This window comes from Ylistrum balloti, unplaced genomic scaffold (genome assembly GCF_031769215.1).
Source record: "Ylistrum balloti isolate Yb309-2 unplaced genomic scaffold, AGI_CSIRO_Ybal_v1 Utg370190, whole genome shotgun sequence".
Taxonomy (NCBI): Eukaryota; Metazoa; Mollusca; class Bivalvia; order Pectinida; family Pectinidae; genus Ylistrum; species Ylistrum balloti.
The window spans coordinates 579,095-602,909 of record NW_026782170.1 but is presented as its reverse complement, the minus strand read 5'-3'; the positions used below and the strand labels follow the sequence as shown (position 1 = coordinate 602,909).

Sequence of the window (23,815 nt, the reverse complement as noted above, 5' to 3'; positions counted from 1 at the left end):
TTTCTATAAAAAAATATTCTCAGAATCTTTTAAACGTTGGTCTAGAATTTTACCTTTTGAAATGATATATATAAACTGGCCAATCTCTGTATACCGTGGAATAGGTAAAATTACAAGGACTACTTTCATTACTGTCCATGGAGGTATATATTTAAAAAATATTAGGAAAAACAGAATATACGATTATAGTAATACGTTTCAATATCAAAGAAAGTGTACGTAGGTTATCAAATATACGATGAGAAATGTACACAGAGTAGAAAAATAACTGTAACAAACTTTGACCGCTAGTCACCGAACAAGTGATGCTTATCCGATTCCAATGCGGATGTTGTAGATATAAAAAGATATTCTTCTCATTCTTTAACGTAACTAATCGTACCATACTCTGTTAGGCATACTCATTGTTACTTTGTACTAGGTCCTATTACTTAGTACAGACGTTGACAGTTTTAACATGACATTAGCGCAAATGTCATTACAGGGGGAATGAGATCTAAGTAAACCCACAGAGAATCGTACACAAGGGAGATAACTGTTACATAGCTTGTCGAGTCGTTGGTGTGCCTCTATTTAACATCATCGTTACAGTGTGAAACATTATTCAGCGATCTCGTGCAGATACTGCATGATACATCAATGGTTAATGTATATATACAAATCGCATATACAATATGCATTAAAAGTTAATTTAACTTGTGTACTGGCGGGGTCGTCATTGTGAGTAAATGTTGTCCCCCAGGATGTTCCTTTTTATGACCCCAATAAAAGTACTTTCATTGTTGTTTCCAATGTCACTGTATCTCTTAGCATGCGCTTGTGATACCGGTTTCCAGTTAGGAGACGGTTTAAATGACGTCACAAGTTTCTGAAAGTGAAATATAAATGTGAAAAAATATACCTAAAAATCTTCGTTTTCAAACATACGTGTTACGACATGACAGAATATGTTTTGAGTGATATTGTATAAAAGTACCATATCAAAAAAATTTCATGCGATTAGAATACATGTGCACTGACACATAACAATTGTTAAAGAAAACGTAAGGAATGTTTCCTTATAGAAACACAAAATAATGAAGATGAATACATATTTGTGGTGTATGATCTACCTCCATCAATGTTTGTCCCGGTGTTCCACGAATCGTCATCAGAGCACAAACCGGAAGTGGGATGATGGGTATCATTGCCAGGATGAAACCGATAATTGATGTATATCCGGGGTATACGTAGTCCCCGTATGTTGGTGGTTTGTAGGTGGACAAGGTAAACAACAGGAGGAACTGCCAGAACACAAGTTATATAATATATAGTTAAAGTATATTTAGGGTTAAGTATGTTACAGTTTCTACAAACAAACTACTGATGTCATCTGTAAACATGTTTCGTTACCAACGGTAACATACCTGGAAGCAAAATCACAAATTTGTTGATTCCCAAGTTTTTGTTTAAATTTTTTTACAAATGCATTCATTGTATTATCGACCGTAAATGTTCAATATAGACACGATGACGTTAATCCCTAATGATCTGTGAACCAGTCACACTTACCAAAAGAACTGCAGGGGTAACGAAACACCAGCACACTCTCATGAATACGGGTACGCCTCTGTTCAACATCAGCCTGATATCACGGGAAAAGTTCTCTGCTCCTAGGTACAGTAAGAAATACCAAACGTTTGTTAATGTTTAGAAGGCACAGAACGCATGGTAACCAATATAATATAATTTATTATAACTGTTCATCTTCATACAAATTCAGATGCGTGCCTACTTTTGTCAATGTAAGATTATATAGTTGAAGGTTTGAATAAATGAGAACAAAGATTTATATTCAGCTAAAGAGCTATTAACACGACTGAGACCTATTTAAAATGAAGTTCACCAATTTGTAATGAGTCTGTCCATATTTTCTACAATATTCTCCAACAAGGAATATAAATGACCTTGATAACCGAACGTAAAGTTCTCCCATAGCTAAGGAGATAGAATAGTGAGCACCCCAGACTGTAGCCCGAGATATTAAATAAAACCTTTTGGAACCTTTCAAATTATAAATCTAACATGACATATTGCACAAATTTCAATAAAATATTCCAATAGTGACAATACACTTACATTAAGTAATGAGAGGAAAAGCGTGTTGCCTGTAAAATTTACAACACTGATTATGTGACATTTTCACTGAGATTCGTGAAACTGGTCTCATTTTTTTTTAGAATGATATTGGTGATGCACCGCTGATTGTAAATTAAAGCTGTCAATATTTCTATGCGCTCTTTATATACTTCATGATACTTATCTCCGTGTCGCTGTGTACATACCATAGAACCATCCTATGACAACAGCTTCCAGTAAACCAAACAGGGGCAGCGATATGGAAGCTACGTACCAGTCCACCATTTGGAAGATGTATATCCCTCCCTGTCTCAAAAAACCCCACATGGTCAAATGATAGAAATTCAGTACACACTTGATTTCACATTCAACATTTCTGCGTATACACATACATGATAGAGTAGACAATGCCAAAATCTCCGAACAGCAGAAAATCAATAATTTTACCCACCATTCAGGTTCGGGTAAAGGTTAATATTTTTTGTTCTGTTATGGTTATGAAGTGAATATTATTATTCAATATTGATTTAATAGATACAATATATACGAACAGTCAACGACCTTGTTTGTTTTACTATAAACTTAACGTCTGGATTCTGGTACATATTGGCACATAGCAATCACTACAGAATATCCACTACTAAACTAAATTCATATTTAGTTAACATTTAGTTGTCATGTCTTTTTTGATACATTAATGATACACGTGAAAATGCCGTCTGAATTAGCCACGAAGAAACGGTGATGTATTAGTATTTATATCTAAAACATCGACTGACATGATACAAGGTCAGTATATGGTAACTTCACATATATTTCTTTTGGGTCCTTATAGAGTTGCATCCTTAATGTGGAAAAAAGTGGTAACACGAAAATATCAAAAACGATCAAACACAAAAAAAGCATATGAAATACAATACTTTGTCACTACCTGAGTACAGATCAGAAGGCCGAATAAACACCACAAAGCACACAAAATAGCCGTGAAGATCATTCTCTTTCTCCTCAGTGCTGGGAAGGTGTCTGTAAAGGCCGTACACACAGCCTCTATATGGACGAACTGCAAAAAGAGGAAATAATATTAAACAGAGATTCAACACAAGTGAATAGCACATTTCAATACAAATTTAGAATTTTCTATACTTCAGCGCCAAATAAGGAATCATACTGCATCCGACAGCTGTTTCATTCTAGGGCTCATCAATGATGTTGGCATAATTTTAAAAAGACAACGGTCAAAATGCAGGTGGGGAGGTTCACTAGTCCCATCATTCAATAAATTTCGTAATTTTCATTATTCTGCCATCTGACGAGCATCATTAACGATAATTTCAACGTCATTAGAGTGTAAATGAAACTAAACCAATTTTAAAGAAAGAATATGAATAAAAATCTTTATAACAAGTGATTAATAAACCATAATACTGTTCTTTATCAAGGTTAGCTGTTATTGGTTGAGAAATCTAATTTCTAATTATAACGACATCACGCTTTAATTCCTATAGAAAAGCAATGTACCTGACTGTCTAGTCCAACCGTCAGTAGCATGATGAAGAACAGGGCTGCCCATAAATTTGGAAACGGAAGCTGGGCTAGTGCCTCTGGATAGGCTATGAACCCCAGACCGGGACCTATGAAAAATTAAAACAGAATGTTCGTAGCAGATTTTCTTTATCTAATAATAACAAATGTTTCACTTTTTAAACTTTTGGTTACAATTAAAAAGATATGTTATGTACCAGAAACATAGATCTATGAACATTTGTCCTCACAATGAAGAAAATCTTTCGGTACGGTTGATACGTTCCGAGTCAGACGCATTTGTAATTCAATGCGCGTTACCACATTCAAGATTCTATAGCTATGTGTACCTGATTTAGCGATTTCAGATATAGGTAGACTGGCTTTGTTTGCCATGAATCCCAGCACAGAGAACACCACCAGCCCGGCGTAAATACTCGTCCCCTCGCTCATGAAGGTAAGTACAATGGCGTCTCTGCGTGAATGAAAACGACATTCATTCCGTTACGATTATCTAAACATCTGTCTAACAGTCATGTATATCAAGGCAGACTGACGCTCATGGCTGGAATGAAGTTACTACTTTAAAAAAAATCGGTTTCCGAATACATCAAACACAAGTGCTCAATATATATATATATATATCAGAAATACGATTTTGTACAGAAAGGTAAAATTTAGTCACTGTACATAACATACTCATTTAACTCTTGTTCTATTTATTTTCAACCAAAATCATTTAATGTCATATGATAAAAAATGCTTCAGAACCATACATTTGTGTCTGCTGATCTATTTCCCATCCACAAGAGCTAAAATTACAGTAGTGCAAATGATATATTATCTGGAGTTGTTCAGCGTTGTCTGTTTGTTTACATCACTCCTTCGCGGATTATTTCCAGAATCATATGATTTACCTGTAACAGTTATTATTGAACTTGTTGTAGCTTGCCATGGTGATCATGGGGCCCCATGCTGGACCTAGTGAGTAGAATACCTGCAACGCGGCCTCAATCCATACCTGGAAAGAAATATCTCAAATAATCATAATTTTGATAAATTACAGAATTAAAACGTTTCTTATTTGTCTCAAAGCCTGTTATCAATAATGATAAGTAATATGATTGAGATTCGAAAACACATATATAAAGATGAGTATCTACTGTCTGTGGTGACCTGTGAATTATGTAACAGATTTATTCGACATCCGTTCTTCAGGTCTACAATTTGTGAATCGGTAACTTAACAACACCCTATGATACAATATATTTAATGAATATTTAATTGAATAAACAAAAAAAGATAACAACGAACAATCACTTTCACGCCCATTCACTAAGCAGTCTGTAACACAGAAACCCTACATACCTAATTAATAACTCGACGATCCACCCACAAGTAACCTACGTGCAAAACCTATGCTCCATTATTTACAATATGCCCAAATAGATTACATATTCCCAACCTGGGAAGCAGTGGAAAGGTGGGAGAGGTGACAACACGATTGGTGCCTAGTGTCTACTCACTACCTGACACACGATGATGATAATGATGATGAAGGTTTTTCGTCTCCTTGACTCTGCCCGTCGCCTGACACACGATAAGCACCTGCATTTACACCCACCCAAAACAATGGCATGACACAATCTTCACACCAACCAACTTCCATTAAGCTCTCATACATCAAATGGAAGGCCACTTAAACAAAACCCCAGATTAACACAATATCATACACATTTACAGCCATCAAACGAAAAATTCAACCATCTTTCAAACTGCACTATTCTTCTATACTCACACAATCTCTTACACATTTTTTCTTTCATGAACTAACCATGATTGGTAAAGAACTTTAATCATTGAATTTGATAAAACGACGAGAATATCACGAGAAATGTTATCTAGTTCTTCGATAATAACTGAAAGGAAGTCGAAGCGAATACCAAAAGCATGTCTGGTATCATGTATGAAAGTTGGTTAATTATGCTGTTACATATTTACGCCAGAACTGTGTTAATTATGTGTTCACATCACTCCATGAAAATGTTAAAGTTTTATATGTATCATTCATCACGAAAGTTTAAAGATGCGGCCTTGAGGTTTTACCTGCATGTCGGTCAGTCTGGAGAAGTCTGGAGTGAGATAGAACAAAACACCATCGACAGCACCAGGCAAGGTCAACCCTCGGACAAGGATAACAGTCAACAGTATGTACGGGAGTGTAGCAGTTACGTATACCACCTAGACAACAAAATCAAAACAAGCTAACTCCAAATCACACACATTCTAAAATAGTGTCGTCCATGTTGATCACGCCGACACAAACCCTTATCATAACGTCAAAGACTTTTACGGCATCGGACATTCATATTTAATTGGACACCCTTGTGCATCAGGGTTGGACATCATACTAATGTAGAGCAGCATAGGGAAATTTTTCATCTGGACAAATCGTGACACAGTTGTTTGACATCTATAAGAATTGTTAGGCATTTATGTAAGTTTCTCTGGAAATTTTTTTTTGCTAATTGATTCTGCTTTCGAGAAAGTGTCGGTAATCCAATCATTAGTCTTTGTAGGGACCCATAAAATACTAAGCGTTGCTGCACTAGCATCGCTTTTACTACTATACAAATATCCTGGAAGAAACTTTGTGACACTGGCTTAATACTACCTCTTACAGAATAACTAGAGTTTCTGTTAGACTTAATCATAACTGCGTTAGTCTAGTAAGCCTGATATCCCCTTTCCATCTATAATAGAGGTATTGCAACTAATGCCTTTTTACATATTCAAATATCTATATGTTACATATATTCATTGTTACCACTCCTATCATTAGAAACAATTTAGGATACATGTACCTAATATCTCACATTGCTATTTATCAGAATGTCTACTCGGAATTTAGGTATGTATGTGAAAAAGCGCACAATAGTATACATGTAACAATTACACGTATTCAACGTTAAACTTGGAAAGCATGTTGACAGAAAAAGTGGTGTTGTGTCAATAAATTAAACTCATCACCCAGCGATCAGAATCACTATGATTGTGACGTTACAGTTTTGATAAACTCACGATCATCACTCACATTTATAATCTACATTTTTAGATAAGACATAAACAATTAAGAACAAACTTAATATCATACATTATATATCAGTCAAGGTTGGGTCCATAAGATTGTGACCGCCATTCAAAAATATATTGTTTATATTGTGACATCATATGTCCTAACATGTCTAGAAAGATGAAAATATTCTAATGCACGGATGGAAAGTTAATCCAAAATGGGCTTGAATAAGTTTTCCGTGTTGATGGAGGTGAAATGACTGAACACAAATATCGTGTTTGCAGAAGATTCAATTGAGTTCGTTCGTATGACTTTTTATCATGTTTATATGACTCCCTTATACTTTTGCCTTATTAGTACTTTTCATTCGACCTGTCACAAAAGTAGATAAAGATGTTGATGGTTTTTTTGTCAAGTCATATCTGGTATCATGTAAAGCAGCATACTCACCTATACACTGTTGTAAGTGTAAGAATATACCCGGGAAACATGACACGTGAAACTCGTTTATGAAAGTAGTGAAAAGCTGTTCACACTCTGTTGCGATACATAAACTTATTACTTGGCAAAATATGGGTACCTAATATGTTAAGTACACAAGATTAGATTGACTAAGGTTGTCAATGGAATAAACGGCTACTTGGTCGAAATAATGCAAATCAAACACAAATTTTCATTACCACAGGTAATGTCACATCTACTGGTGAAATGACTAGTTTGTTCATTCATCTATAAAAATCTTTGATTGACATGGATATCTGTCCTGTTTGAAAACGTGTTATCTGCTAGTTGTATGTAATTTATAAAACAACACATTGGCATCATTATGAACCTTCTGTGTATGATAATTTACCTACCATACTGACATCAATATCTACCTTCGGTGTATGATAAATAAGACTACACATTGACATCGATTTCAACCATCTGTGTATGATAATTAACATAACACATGGACATCGATTTCAACCATCTGTGTATGATGATTAACATAACACATGGACATCAGTATCTACCTTCTGTATTTGATAATTAACATAACACATGGATATCAATATCAACCTTCGGTGTATGATAATTAACATAACACATGGACATCAATATCTACCTTCTGTGTATGATAATTAACATAACACATAGACATCAGTATCTACCTTCTGTTTATGATAATTAACATAACACATTGACATCAATCTGTTGTGTATGATAATTAACATAACACATTGACATCAATATCTACCTTCTGTGTATGATAATTAACATAACACATTGACATCAATATCTACCTTCTGTGTATGATAATTAACATAACACATGGACATCAATATCTACCTTCTGTATATGATAATTAACACAACACATTGACATCAATATCTACCTTCTGTGTATGATAATTAACATAACACATTGACATCAATATCTACCTTCTGTGTATGATAATTAACATAACACATGGACATCAATATCAATCTGTTGTGTATGATAATTAACATAACACATTGACATCAATATCTACCTTCTGTGTATGATAATTAACATAACACATTGACATCAATCTGTTGTGTACGATAATTAACATAACACATTGACATCAATATCTACCTTCTATTTATGATAATTAACACAACACATTGACATCAATATCTACCTTCTGTGTATGATAATTAACATAACACATTGACATCAATATCTACCTTCTGTGTATGATAATTAACATAACACATTGACATCAATATCTACCTTCTGTGTATGATAATTAACATAACACATTGACATCAATCTCAACCTTCGGTGTATGATAATTAACATAACACATGGACATCAATATCTACCTTCTGTGTATGATAATTAACACAACACATGGACATCAATATCTACCTTCTGTGTATGATAATTAACATAACACATTGACATCAATATCTACCCTCTGTGTATGATAATTAACACAACACATGGACATCAATATCTACCTTCTGTGTATGATAATTAACACAACACATTGACATCAATATCTACCTTCTGTGTATGATAATTAACATAACACATTGACATCAATATGAACCATCTGTGAATGACTATCCTCTGCTTATAACATACAAAGCCATTTAAAAAATTTGCAACAACTTATGATAAATTAGTGCTCATAAAAAGCTCAAATATAGCATTTTCTCCTGATTAAGACATTTCCTGTTTACATGTTTGTAGTTCCAGGCAGCAATCATGAGGTTTAGGTGGTGAGATAGTTGAGCTGCACCGTGGAAAAAAAGAGGCAAGTGACATTGTGATCATGTATCTCGAGGTATCTCACATATTTGCAATGTACCTATAGACAATTGTTTAATCATCGCTCTATTCGTGGCGTCAACACGTATCATATTCGATATCAAAGATTGTGGAATGCACATTTCATTTTTAGAAAATGCATGCATGGCTGATTTTCAAAACAATGCATTATGATAATTGGTTTTGTTCACATGTAGTTGAATGAGGGCAATGGCGATGAATTAATTTATGTGCTTTCTATCATCACATGGTGATAATAAAAAAAACTTCAAAATGAACTATGATAATTCCATTTGTATCTAAATAAAAAATAAGAATGCATCATATTTCTCTTTCATAACTTTGTAATTATGGAATGACTGTTCGTTTGTCAGTTACAGATAATACATGATCACAACTACACCGTTATTTCTGGGTACCTTTCCTATCGACTTTACACCTTTAATCAGGCATAGGTAGACGAGTATCCACGCAGCGAAGAAACACACTGCCAAGTGCCATGGGATCCGGCCGATGACTTCCAGACCAGAGGACATATTTAACACTTTATACCTTCAAAAGCACACATTCTAGTATTCAATAAACACTCGGATCCTATCAAAACTATTATTTACTGTTATTTAATGGGAGAATTCCAAGAATACACTCGTCAGTCTCAATAAATCAAAAATCCTCTATCGTATAACTTACGATAGAATGGTATATATCAAACAAGACATTGGGTTTTTTTTATTAATTTTATTGAAACACGAATGTACCAGATCGAGGAAATTTATTTTCTGTATTATTGATTAGGCAAGTTTCCATTGTATTTTTCATCTGACGCAAAACTGCATAAAATATAAAATGGGATGTTTTTTATGCAAATAATTTTTATACTTACTGCCAAAATTCCTCTTCTGATGTAAGTCCCTTAAATGTTGGTGAGACATCATTGGTGCTGTTATGGAGATCTAAACCAGTTACACTTAGAATGAATGAGCTGTTCGTGTCGGTGTTGTTACCAATCCGAACGCCGCACGTGTCGGTGTTCCAATCATTTGAACATGTGCTCCAAGGGAGAGGACTGATGAAGCTGTTACCGATATAGAACAATGTCCAGGCGATGATGACGTTGTAGTACAAACCTATTATCCCTATGGCAATCACCATTCCAACTCCCACACCTATCGGACAAAAGAAATAGTAATATGGATATGAAACACCCCAAATTACAAAACTCACATACCTCTTAATATACACAACTCAAAGTTATTGTGTGATGTTTACCTTTAAAGATAGGACACACTTCCCAGGCGTGACTTGCACTCTTTCCAGTAAACTGTCCGAGGCTGAGTTCCAGGAAGTACAACGGCAGTCCACATAACACCAGAAATATAAGAAACGGGATGAGAAATGCCCCTGAAACACAGTCGAGTATATATTAAACAAAGATAAACGTTATAATAACTTAAATCGTCCCGATCTGATTGAAATAAATAGTAAATACTGAGTATATCATGGTTAATACGATCGACAGGTTGTGTATGGTCTAAATATATATCGAGTATTCCTATAGAGGCGTCTAAACAAGAGGGTGTCAAAAAGCAAATCAATTTCCAGTACAGATGTCACCTTTGTGGTCTAACCTATAGAATTTATATTACCAATTTTCAGAATATTTCACATATATTCATATATCAATTGCTAAACACAAAATTCCAACGTTTATAATCTTTTCGTAAAAAAAAATCTCAAAAGTTTAACAAAGATTGGGATAAAGACCATATTTCAAACGAATTTCATTTCATTATAAATTGAGCGATAGCAGATAATCTAATTTACGTTACGCGGGAGTCATTCATAACGTCATATCACTAACTGATGTACCATGATAATGAGAATTGCGAAGAATCAATTACCATGGTAACAGTAAATATGAATATATTCTCATATGATTACCGAATTGATATTCTACAATATAAAAAATATCATTCAACGTGTCCTAGACAGCTATGGAGTACATGATGGGGTTCTTCTGTGTATGAAAATTAACACAACACATGGACATCAATATCTACCTTCTGTGTATGATAATTAACATAACACATAGACATCAATATCTACCCTCTGTGTATGATAATTAACATAACACATGGACATCAATATCTACCTTCGGTGTATGATAATTAACACAACACATGGACATCAATATCTACCTTCGGTGTATGATAATTAACACAACACATGGACATCAATATCTACCTTCTGTGTATGATAATTAACATAACACATGGACATCAATATCTACCTTCGGTGTATGATAATTAACACAACACAAGGACATCAATATCTACCTTCTGTATATGATAATTAACATAACACATGGACATCAATATCTACCTTCGGTGTATGATAATTAACACAACACATGGACATCAATATCTACCTTCTGTGTATGATAATTAACATAACACACACATAGACATCACAACACATAGACATCAATATCTACCTTCGGTGTATGATAATTAACACAACACATGGACATCAATATCTACATTCGGTGTATGATAATTAACACAACACATAGACATCAATATCTACCTTCGGTGTATGATAATTAACACAACACATGGACATCAATATCTACATTCGGTGTATGATAATTAACACAACACATAGACATCAATATCTACCTTCGGTGTATGATAATTAACACAACACATGGACATCAATCTGTTGTGTACGATAATTAACATAACACATTGACATCAATATCTACATTCGGTGTATGATAATTAACATAACACATAGACATCAATATCTAACTTCGGTGTATGATAATTAACATAACACATTGACATCAATATCTACCTTCTGTTTATGATAATTAACATAACACATAGACATCAATATCTAACTTCGGTGTATGATAATTAACACAACACATGGACATCAATATCTACATTCGGTGTATGATAATTAACACAACACATAGACATCAATATCTACCTTCGGTGTATGATAATTAACACAACACATGGACATCAATATCTACATTCGGTGTATGATAATTAACACAACACATAGACATCAATATCTAACTTCGGTGTATGATAATTAACATAACACATTGACATCAATATCTACCTTCTGTTTATGATAATTAACATAACACATTGACATCAATATCTACCTTCTGTTTATGATAATTAACATAACACATTGACATCAATCTGTTGTGTACGATAATTAACATAACACATAGACATCAATATCTACCTTCGGTGTATGATAATTAACACAACACATGGACATCAATATCTACATTCGGTGTATGATAATTAACACAACACATAGACATCAATATCTACCTTCGGTGTATGATAATTAACACAACACATGGACATCAATATCTACATTCGGTGTATGATAATTAACATAACACATAGACATCAATATCTAACTTCGGTGTATGATAATTAACTGTTTATGATATAATTAACATAACACATTGACATCAATATCTACCTTCTGTTTATGATAATTAACATAACACATTGACATCAATCTGTTGTGTACGATAATTAACATAACACATTGACATCAATATCTACCTTCTGTTTATGATAATTAACATAACACATTGACATCAATATCTACCTTCTGTTTATGATAATTAACATAACACATTGACATCAATATCTACCTTCTGTTTATGATAATTAACAAAACACATTGACATCAATATCTACCTTCTGTTTATGATAATTAACATAACACATTGACATCAATCTGTTGTGTACGATAATTAACATAACACATTGACATCAATATCTACCTTCTGTTTATGATAATTAACATAACACATTGACATCAATATCTTCCTTCTGTGTATGATAATTAACATAACACATTGACATCAATCTGTTGTGTACGATAATTAACATAACACATTGACATCAATATCTACCTTCTGTTTATGATAATTAACACAACACATTGACATCAATATCTACCTTCTGTGTATGATAATTAACATAACACATTGACATCAATATCTACCCTCTGTGTATGATATTTAACATAACACATTGACATCAATATCTACCCTCTGTGTATGATAATTAACATAACACATTGACATCAATATCTACCTTCTGTGTATGATAATTAACACAACACATTGACATCAATATCTACCTTCTGTGTATGATAATTAACATAACACATTGACATCAATATCTACCCTCTGTGTATGATATTTAACATAACACATGGACATCAATATCTACCTTCGGTGTATGATAATTAACACAACACAGGGACATCAATATCTACCTTCTGTATATGATAATTAACATAACACATGGATATCAATATCTACATTCGGTGTATGATAATTAACACAACACATAGACATCAATATCTACCTTCGGTGTATGATAATTAACACAACACATGGACATCAATATCTACCTTCGGTGTATGATAATTAACACAACACATAGACATCAATATCTACCTTCGGTGTATGATAATTAACACAACACATGGACATCAATATCTACATTCGGTGTATGATAATTAACACAACACATAGACATCAATATCTACCTTCGGTGTATGATAATTAACACAACACATGGACATCAATCTGTTGTGTACGATAATTAACATAACACATTGACATCAATATCTAACTTCGGTGTATGATAATTAACATAACACATAGACATCAATATCTACCTTCGGTGTATGATAATTAACATAATACATTGACATCAATATCTACCTTCTGTTTATGATAATTAACATAACACATTGACATCAATATCTAACTTCGGTGTATGATAATTAACACAACACATGGACATCAATATCTACATTCGGTGTATGATAATTAACACAACACATGGACATCAATATCTACATTCGGTGTATGATAATTAACATAACACATAGACATCAATATCTAACTTCGGTGTATGATAATTAACATAACACATTGACATCAATATCTACCTTCTGTTTATGATAATTAACATAACACATTGACATCAATATCTACCTTCTGTTTATGATAATTAACACAACACATTGACATCAATCTGTTGTGTACGATAATTAACATAACACATTGACATCAATATCTACCTTCTGTGTATGATAATTAACATAACACATAGACATCAATATCTACCCTCTGTGTATGATAATTAACATAACACATTGACATCAATATCTACCTTCGGTGTATGATAATTAACACAACACATGGACATCAATATCAACCTTCGGTGTATGATAATTAACATAACACATAGACATCAATATCTACCCTCTGTGTATGATAATTAACACAACACATGGACATCAATATCTACCTTCTGTATATGATAATTAACATAACACATGGACATCAATATCTACCTTCGGTGTATGATAATTAACACAACACAAGGACATCAATATCTACCTTCTGTATATGATAATTAACATAACACATGGACATCAATATCTACCTTCGGTGTATGATAATTAACACAACACAGGGACATCAATATCTACCTTCTGTATATGATAATTAACATAACACATGGACATCAATATCTACATTCGGTGTATGATAATTAACACAACACATAGACATCAATATCTACCTTCGGTGTATGATAATTAACACAACACATGGACATCAATATCTACATTCGGTGTATGATAATTAACACAACACATAGACATCAATATCTACCTTCGGTGTATGATAATTAACACAACACATGGACATCAATATCTACATTCGGTGTATGATAATTAACACAACACATAGACATCAATATCTACCTTCGGTGTATGATAATTAACACAACACATGGACATCAATCTGTTGTGTACGATAATTAACATAACACATTGACATCAATATCTACATTCGGTGTATGATAATTAACATAACACATAGACATCAATATCTAACTTCGGTGTATGATAATTAACATAACACATTGACATCAATATCTACCTTCTGTTTATGATAATTAACATAACACATAGACATCAATATCTAACTTCGGTGTATGATAATTAACACAACACATGGACATCAATATCTACATTCGGTGTATGATAATTAACACAACACATAGACATCAATATCTACCTTCGGTGTATGATAATTAACACAACACATGGACATCAATATCTACATTCGGTGTATGATAATTAACACAACACATAGACATCAATATCTAACTTCGGTGTATGATAATTAACATAACACATTGACATCAATATCTACCTTCTGTTTATGATAATTAACATAACACATTGACATCAATATCTACCTTCTGTTTATGATAATTAACATAACACATTGACATCAATCTGTTGTGTACGATAATTAACATAACACATAGACATCAATATCTACCTTCGGTGTATGATAATTAACACAACACATGGACATCAATATCTACATTCGGTGTATGATAATTAACACAACACATAGACATCAATATCTACCTTCGGTGTATGATAATTAACACAACACATGGACATCAATATCTACCTTCTGTGTATGATAATTAACATAACACATAGACATCAATATCTAACTTCGGTGTATGATAATTAACATAACACATTGACATCAATATCTACCTTCTGTTTATGATAATTAACATAACACATTGACATCAATATCTACCTTCTGTTTATGATAATTAACATAACACATTGACATCAATCTGTTGTGTACGATAATTAACATAACACATTGACATCAATATCTACCTTCTGTTTATGATAATTAACATAACACATTGACATCAATATCTACCTTCTGTTTATGATAATTAACATAACACATTGACATCAATATCTACCTTCTGTTTATGATAATTAACAAAACACATTGACATCAATATCTACCTTCTGTTTATGATAATTAACATAACACATTGACATCAATCTGTTGTGTACGATAATTAACATAACACATTGACATCAATATCTACCTTCTGTTTATGATAATTAACATAACACATTGACATCAATATCTTCCTTCTGTGTATGATAATTAACATAACACATTGACATCAATCTGTTGTGTACGATAATTAACATAACACATTGACATCAATATCTACCTTCTGTTTATGATAATTAACACAACACATTGACATCAATATCTACCTTCTGTGTATGATAATTAACATAACACATTGACATCAATATCTACCCTCTGTGTATGATATTTAACAAAACACATTGACATCAATATCTACCCTCTGTGTATGATAATTAACATAACACATGGACATCAATATCTACCTTCTGTGTATGATAATTAACATAACACATTGACATCAATATCTACCTTCTGTGTATGATAATTAACATAACACATGGACATCAATATCTACCCTCTGTGTATGATATTTAACATAACACATGGACATCAATATCTACCTTCGGTGTATGATAATTAACACAACACAGGGACATCAATATCTACCTTCTGTATATGATAATTAACATAACACATGGATATCAATATCTACCTTCTGTGTATGATAATTAACATAACACATTGACATCAATATCTACCCTCTGTGTATGATAATTAACACAACACATGGACATCAATATCTACATTCGGTGTATGATAATTAACACAACACATAGACATCAATATCTACCTTCGGTGTATGATAATTAACACAACACATGGACATCAATATCTACATTCGGTGTATGATAATTAACACAACACATAGACATCAATATCTACCTTCGGTGTATGATAATTAACACAACACATGGACATCAATCTGTTGTGTACGATAATTAACATAACACATTGACATCAATATCTACATTCGGTGTATGATAATTAACATAACACATAGACATCAATATCTAACTTCGGTGTATGATAATTAACATAACACATTGACATCAATATCTACCTTCTGTTTATGATAATTAACATAACACATAGACATCAATATCTAACTTCGGTGTATGATAATTAACACAACACATGGACATCAATATCTACATTCGGTGTATGATAATTAACACAACACATGGACATCAATATCTACATTCGGTGTATGATAATTAACATAACACATAGACATCAATATCTAACTTCGGTGTATGATAATTAACATAACACATTGACATCAATATCTACCTTCTGTTTATGATAATTAACATAACACATTGACATCAATATCTACCTTCTGTTTATGATAATTAACATAACACATTGACATCAATCTGTTGTGTACGATAATTAACATAACACATTGACATCAATATCTACCTTCTGTTTATGATAATTAACATAACACATTGACATCAATATCTACCTTCTGTTTATGATAATTAACATAACACATTGACATCAATCTGTTGTGTACGATAATTAACATAACACATTGACATCAATATCTACCTTCTGTTTATGATAATTAACATAACACATTGACATCAATATCTACCTTCTGTTTATGATAATTAACATAACACATTGACATCAATATCTACCTTCTGTTTATGATAATTAACAAAACACATTGACATCAATATCTACCTTCTGTTTATGATAATTAACATAACACATTGACATCAATCTGTTGTGTACGATAATTAACATAACACATTGACATCAATATCTACCTTCTGTTTATGATAATTAACATAACACATTGACATCAATATCTTCCTTCTGTGTATGATAATTAACATAACACATTGACATCAATCTGTTGTGTACGATAATTAACATAACACATTGACATCAATATCTACCTTCTGTTTATGATAATTAACACAACACATTGACATCAATATCTACCTTCTGTGTATGATAATTAACATAACACATTGACATCAATATCTACCCTCTGTGTATGATATTTAACAAAACACATTGACATCAATATCTACCCTCTGTGTATGATAATTAACATAACACATGGACATCAATATCTACCTTCTGTGTATGATAATTAACACAACACATTGACATCAATATCTACCTTCTGTGTATGATAATTAACATAACACATTGACATCAATATCTACCCTCTGTGTATGATATTTAACAAAACACATTGACATCAATATCTACCCTCTGTGTATGATAATTAACATAACACATGGACATCAATATCTACCTTCTGTGTATGATAATTAACATAACACATGGACATCAATATCTACCCTCTGTGTATGATAATTAACATAACACATGGACATCAATATCTACCTTCTGTGTATGATAATTAACATAACACATTGACATCAATATGAACCATCTGTGAATGACTATCCTCTGCTTATAACATACAAAGCCATTTAAAAAATTTGCAACAACTTATGATAAATTAGTGCTCATAAAAAAGCTCAAATATAGCATTTTCTCCTGATTAAGACATTTCCTGTTTGTAGTTCCAGGCAGCAATCATGAGGTTTAGGTGGTGAGATAGTTGAGCTGCACCGTGAAAAAAAAAGAGGCAAGTGACATTGTGATCATGTATCTCGAGGTATCTCACATATTTGCAATGTACCTATAGACAATTGTTTAACCATCGCTCTATTCGTGGCGTCAACACGTATCATATTCGATATCCAAGTTTGTGGCATGCACATTTCATTTTTAGAAACAATGCATTATGATAATTGGTTTTGTTCACATGTAGTTGAACGAGGGCAATGGCGGTGAATTAATTTATGTGCTTTCTATAATCACATGGTGATAATAAAAAAAACTTCAAAATGAAGTATGATAATTCCATTTGTATCTAAATAAAATTATTGAATTGATATTCTACAATATAAAAAATATCATTCAACGTGTCCTAGACAGCTATGGAGTACATGATGGGGTTTTTATGACAGCTGTAACTGTGATGTCTTCATGTTCAAGTCCACGTTCAGATTGCAATTGTTTGATCTGTGCATAGTTGTACAATACAGCAGAGCTCATGCATCAGTGTTGTAGTAAATGAGAATTTCTTTCTTCGGGTGTTTTTTAATAGCTTTACACATGATATCCTTTTGAAATTTACACTTTTGTAAATATCGTGTATAGACTTTTAAAGTTTGGTTTGAAGGACGATTTCCATCATTGAATTGTAATATAACATTCCACCAAAGCGGGGAGATTTACAACACTTGATCAGAGGAAATTAATTGAGATGTCACTCCTATACCATGCAACACAAAAAGACATTAACCGACATCCCGAGTCCCACAAAACAACAGGACGAAATTACAAACAAGTAACTAGTAGCATTACCTCTGTCCACATTTACATCACTCATGTCCGTCTCGTCGATTGTCGTATTACATCAAACTCCCGGATTTGAGAATTTAAGGGTTTCTTTTCAAAAGAGGAAAACAGGTCACATATACATTATTGAATAGATGTGCATACTGCAAATATTAGTAAAGAATTATTGAATTTATATATATTTAACAAATATTTACATTTCCGGTGTGTATCCTCTATATAAACCTACCAACGAAATTGACGTTTGCACTTCGGTAAACCTTACACGTATTAATACATTATTGGTAACCGTGATCTTCCCCTTCAAAGTAGCCGCATCACTGTAACACTCTTACGCAATTAATGTCAATGCGCAGTGATTTTTTTCTTCAAAGTTCTAACATTTAATAAACCTTTATTAAATTAAATATGTTTAATGAATATAAGTATAATGATAAAAGGAAAAAAATGTAAATTTAGATAGTAAATAATTCAAATAAATGATGCTATATTGTGGAACTATATTTGCTTACGTCTTGTGTATGACAATTGTTCCCGCCAAATTGGAGTCAGCATTGTTAGTTTTTGCCAATGATGAATTTGCACATCCACAATGTTTGTTGTGCAAACAGAACATAACAAGATGTGTTTATAAAACACTTTGTCCCCGGATACAACAAAATTCTGAAGTGTGACATTAAATCTGTACTGTGTATGGCATGCTGTAATTGCATGCACACTTTGTGAAACACTTATGTCTTCATTGTGGTAATAATTTTAACAGTTTAAGTTCAATAGTTGTGGCCGATGTTGCAATTTTTCAAATGTAGGTCAAAGGTCATGGTTTAGGTCACATGGTCAATAATTTTGGTATCACCGGATAGGTCTTGTCACAAGAAACACGCATGCCAAATATGTAGCCCTACTTCTTGCAATAGATCAGGGCAAGATAAATTTTGACAACATACAGCACAAAATCAATATTACCTACATAATTTTGACACAATGTTGTCAGGACTGATGTTAAAGACAGGGCATATTCCGCTTTGGGTGGCCTCTGAATGCCAACCGTATTTTAGACAATCGGAAGGTGTTGTTTCTGGAAACGATAGCAAGTCACTTATATCCTGCTTCATATTAAGGATAGAAATGTCACTTTTTTCTGCACCTGGATTGTTACCTGAGATTTGCTTGTATTTTTCCTATCAATTCTATTAACCCATATAATATTTCCCGTATCTTATCGTACACGACAAGTCCTATTACAAAGGGTGAGACAGGGTGAAAAATATTTAGAACCTACTGACGCTGGTATTACCTTTACAATAAATAAGCTTAGTCACGCAAACTTGAAACTTAGGATTTTACTTTTTTTTCTTCAAAATTGAACTTTCTCTGGTTCCTCAGCAGTGGGTTAGTATTATTATTTTCGTAATTATATCATTTTTCTGTTCATGATTAATTGTATAATAAGGTAATGATAATGAGAATTTTGCATCATTGCAATAATTTAACAATGCAATATATTGTATGCGTTTTTAAGCAGTTTTGGTCCTCCCGCTCACCCTTCTAGTTTCCTGGAGGAAGCAATTTTTAGTCACGTTACTATTGTCGACAATTTCGAGAAAGGGCATTAGAAATAAATAGTAGTAAGTGACAGGTTCAGTATATAGGTTCCCACAACAACCACAGCCTTTCACCTACCGTATTAACTAACAAACATTCTGCGTTTCGTTTTGTTTTGTTTTTTTTGTTTGTGTAAGCTGGACTATGATTGTACATTGCATTATATGTGAAACATGATCGCACAATTATAATGAATTGGTGTCTGTTCAACGGGTTGGACACGTCTCCTTTACATATCTAGGCTCTATTGCTTTCTCAATACAGTTGAAACTTGTTGTCTTGAGTCGAAATTCCGTTTGAGCCGAAATAATTTTCAAGCCCCGATTTTTTCCCTTCTATATCTTTGTATTTTTAGTTCAGATGACTCGAAATTCATTGAGTCGAAATTTCGGTTGAGTCGAACGATTTTTCAGTCCCTTCTATGTGAAGCACGGGAAAAGTCATTCGTTGTTTCGAAATTCATTTTTGTCAAAACATCGTCACGTCTTCTGACAAAGTCAATCAATACATCCAAAGAGTAGAAAATCACCCGTGCGTATCACATGGCTAATTATGGCGTATCGGTCAATCGTACACAAAACACTTGCTCACAGTCGAGTAACTACTAATTTAGCTATCTAATTAAAGGTTGAACACGGAACGACGTTGCATTTGATTGGAGTTGTCATTACCTGTTTTGTTGTTTGGATGAATAAACAATCAAAGGAAAAAATAGGATAAATTCATTTGTTTATTTACTTCCATTTCAAATATTAGATTAAACTACGTTGTTTGCGTGCTATCATAGCCCTGCTTCGTTCAACTGTAATCAACGCCAGGAAACTGATATCTTCAACCTTATTTATATACTTTGTTTGAGTCGAAATACGGATAAGTCGAAATATTTTCCACGGCCCCTTGAACTTCGAAATAACGAGTTTCGGCTGTACTTTTTCAAAAAATGATGTTGAATAATTGTTTAAGTCTAGGAAGCGACATTATTTAAACAAATCTGTAAATACATATACACACATACGGACACATATACATTCTGACAGTATACATGAAATATGTACATGATTTAAAATCCTTTGATAGTCAGCTGTATAACATACAGATTTTAAACAGGATTATAACAGTAATGTTACATTTCAGATATCATCTAATAGCATTAACGTGTTTGTTAAATTTTAGATTTGAAAATGATAACCTACATTGCGTGAAAAAAAGTCCTATCGTATTGTCTTGTGATCTGGAATGGAAATACTGACAAAATCATGGATCATAGTGCTAAATGCTCATATTAATAAATGTTTTCAAAAGAACGTCAGATATATATATATATATATATATATCACCACGCCACTATTCAAATGAAAGAAAACATGGAAAGTTACAACAAAGATTTGAGAGTGTAAATTCCACCAGGAACCACCAGGAATGTGCACGTACATAGGCGCAAATGGGTACCATCTGTCAATGTGGATTAAAAAAATTATGACTGTCATATTTGTTGTTTTCCCCAATAACACTAACACAGGATGTATTAATTTTTGGGACTACAGTTAGAGAAGCAGAGCCGAGGCGTGAACTAGAGACTATTAACATACTACAATTCAGTTTCATTGATTTCCAATAAAAGAATTATAATACATATATACTACGAAAATTTCAAGAAGGCGACGGCTCAGATTTTGAAAACATCTCGCAATGCCGACCACAAGGTGATATAAACCACAATAACAAATGAAAAGGGAGACAACCAACTGGTTACAAATAAATGTTCTTAATATTTTTTTTTGCGGCAGGAAGCTTTAAAAATGTGGAGCGGCGCTAAGTGAAAACCGTTGACGGTAATGTTATTACCCTCGATATAATTTGAACAAGTTACCTTAACAACTCTTAACTGAAACTTTTCCACTCACTCGGACAGGAAATTTAAACGTTATTAAAAACAGCTGCACTGGTTGCTTGCTGCGTTACTGAGTACGGCCACGTAATGTAGATTTTATGTACGTGATAAGCATAGCCCCGTTCCACCAAACATTTGTTAAAACCCACGGTATAGTCATTCAACGTCGTAGGCAAGATTATTCAATTAATAAACTGATTCTATATGATAAGCCGGCATCGTGAGAAAAAAATTCTGTCTAAACTGGCAAACTCGTCAGTTTTTCTTGATAATGACATATCGACATAACAATACTCCATTACTTAATAGTGAACGATTGGATAAACTTCATTCTTCAGCCAGGAGCAAATGGTTGTCAGTGCAGAGGTTTACAACACATAGCAACCGAGCCGCGTCACTGCGCTTTCCATGGAAAATTACCGCCGCCTTTCAAAACTGATCAGTTCAGTGATTTGATGCATTCGTTTTTTCTTGTCAATTCTGAGCCATATTGATCTCAATAAAAGTCGAAATATACGGTATTAGTTCCTTTACTTACTACCCAAGGCTTTTTTAAGATGAAGCTAATCTCGTTCTTACCTCCACCGTTCCTCATACAAAGGTATGGAAATCTCCAAAGATTTCCAAGTCCAACAGCATATCCCAGAAAGGACAGTAAAGAATCCAACTTCCCGGACCAGTGCTCCCTTTCATTATCAGTGTTTCCTGATGTGTCCGAGCTACAAGTTGATCCAGAATCATACTTCTCCACTTCTAACTTCACACTTTCTGGCAATTTGTGATCCATTTATAACTGAATGCTTCCCCGTCTCTTACGTCTTGTGCCACAGGAATAACGAGCGGATGCTTGGGTGAATGTAAACCTCGATAAGGCAGGTTTATTATTGGTAGCCTGAGGTATATCTCCAGTTGCGCTTGAGTAATTTCAATATTCTGTACAGAGTAATCAAATATCTGACGAGTACATACCGCGCTGATCACTGCGTTTAAAAATAAGTTTTGATAAAAAATTATATCATTAATCGTACAG

General features: G+C 33.2%; 1 protein-coding gene across 1 annotated transcript; it reads right to left on the bottom strand.

Moving 5' to 3' along the window:
- Positions 1-310: 310 nt before the first annotated feature.
- On the bottom strand, positions 311-23,572 carry LOC132551266 (sodium- and chloride-dependent glycine transporter 2-like). Its single transcript, XM_060215390.1, has 13 exons — positions 23,365-23,572; positions 10,268-10,399; positions 9,882-10,164; positions 9,418-9,550; positions 5,746-5,880; positions 4,557-4,660; positions 3,990-4,114; positions 3,637-3,749; positions 3,050-3,178; positions 2,325-2,424; positions 1,552-1,652; positions 1,113-1,283; positions 311-868 (listed from the first exon to the last, which is right to left on the bottom strand). Exons 1-13 carry the CDS (start codon positions 23,570-23,572, stop codon positions 716-718), a joined length of 1,887 nt encoding a protein of 628 aa, XP_060071373.1. The 3' UTR covers positions 311-715.
- Positions 23,573-23,815: the final 243 nt, after the last annotated feature.

Excerpts from the sequence above, each read along its gene's own strand:
- LOC132551266 (XM_060215390.1), bottom strand. The coding sequence starts at position 23,572 with ATGGATCACAAATTGCCAGAAAGTGTGAAGTTAGAAGTGGAGAAGTAT. Across the intron at positions 10,400-23,364 it reads TTGTATGAGGAACGGTGGAG|GGGCATTTCTCATCCCGTTT; the intron begins GTAAGAACGAGA and ends ACTGTGTTTCAG. Across the intron at positions 3,750-3,989 it reads ATCTGAAATCGCTAAATCAG|GTCCCGGTCTGGGGTTCATA; the intron begins GTACACATAGCT and ends AATTTTTCATAG.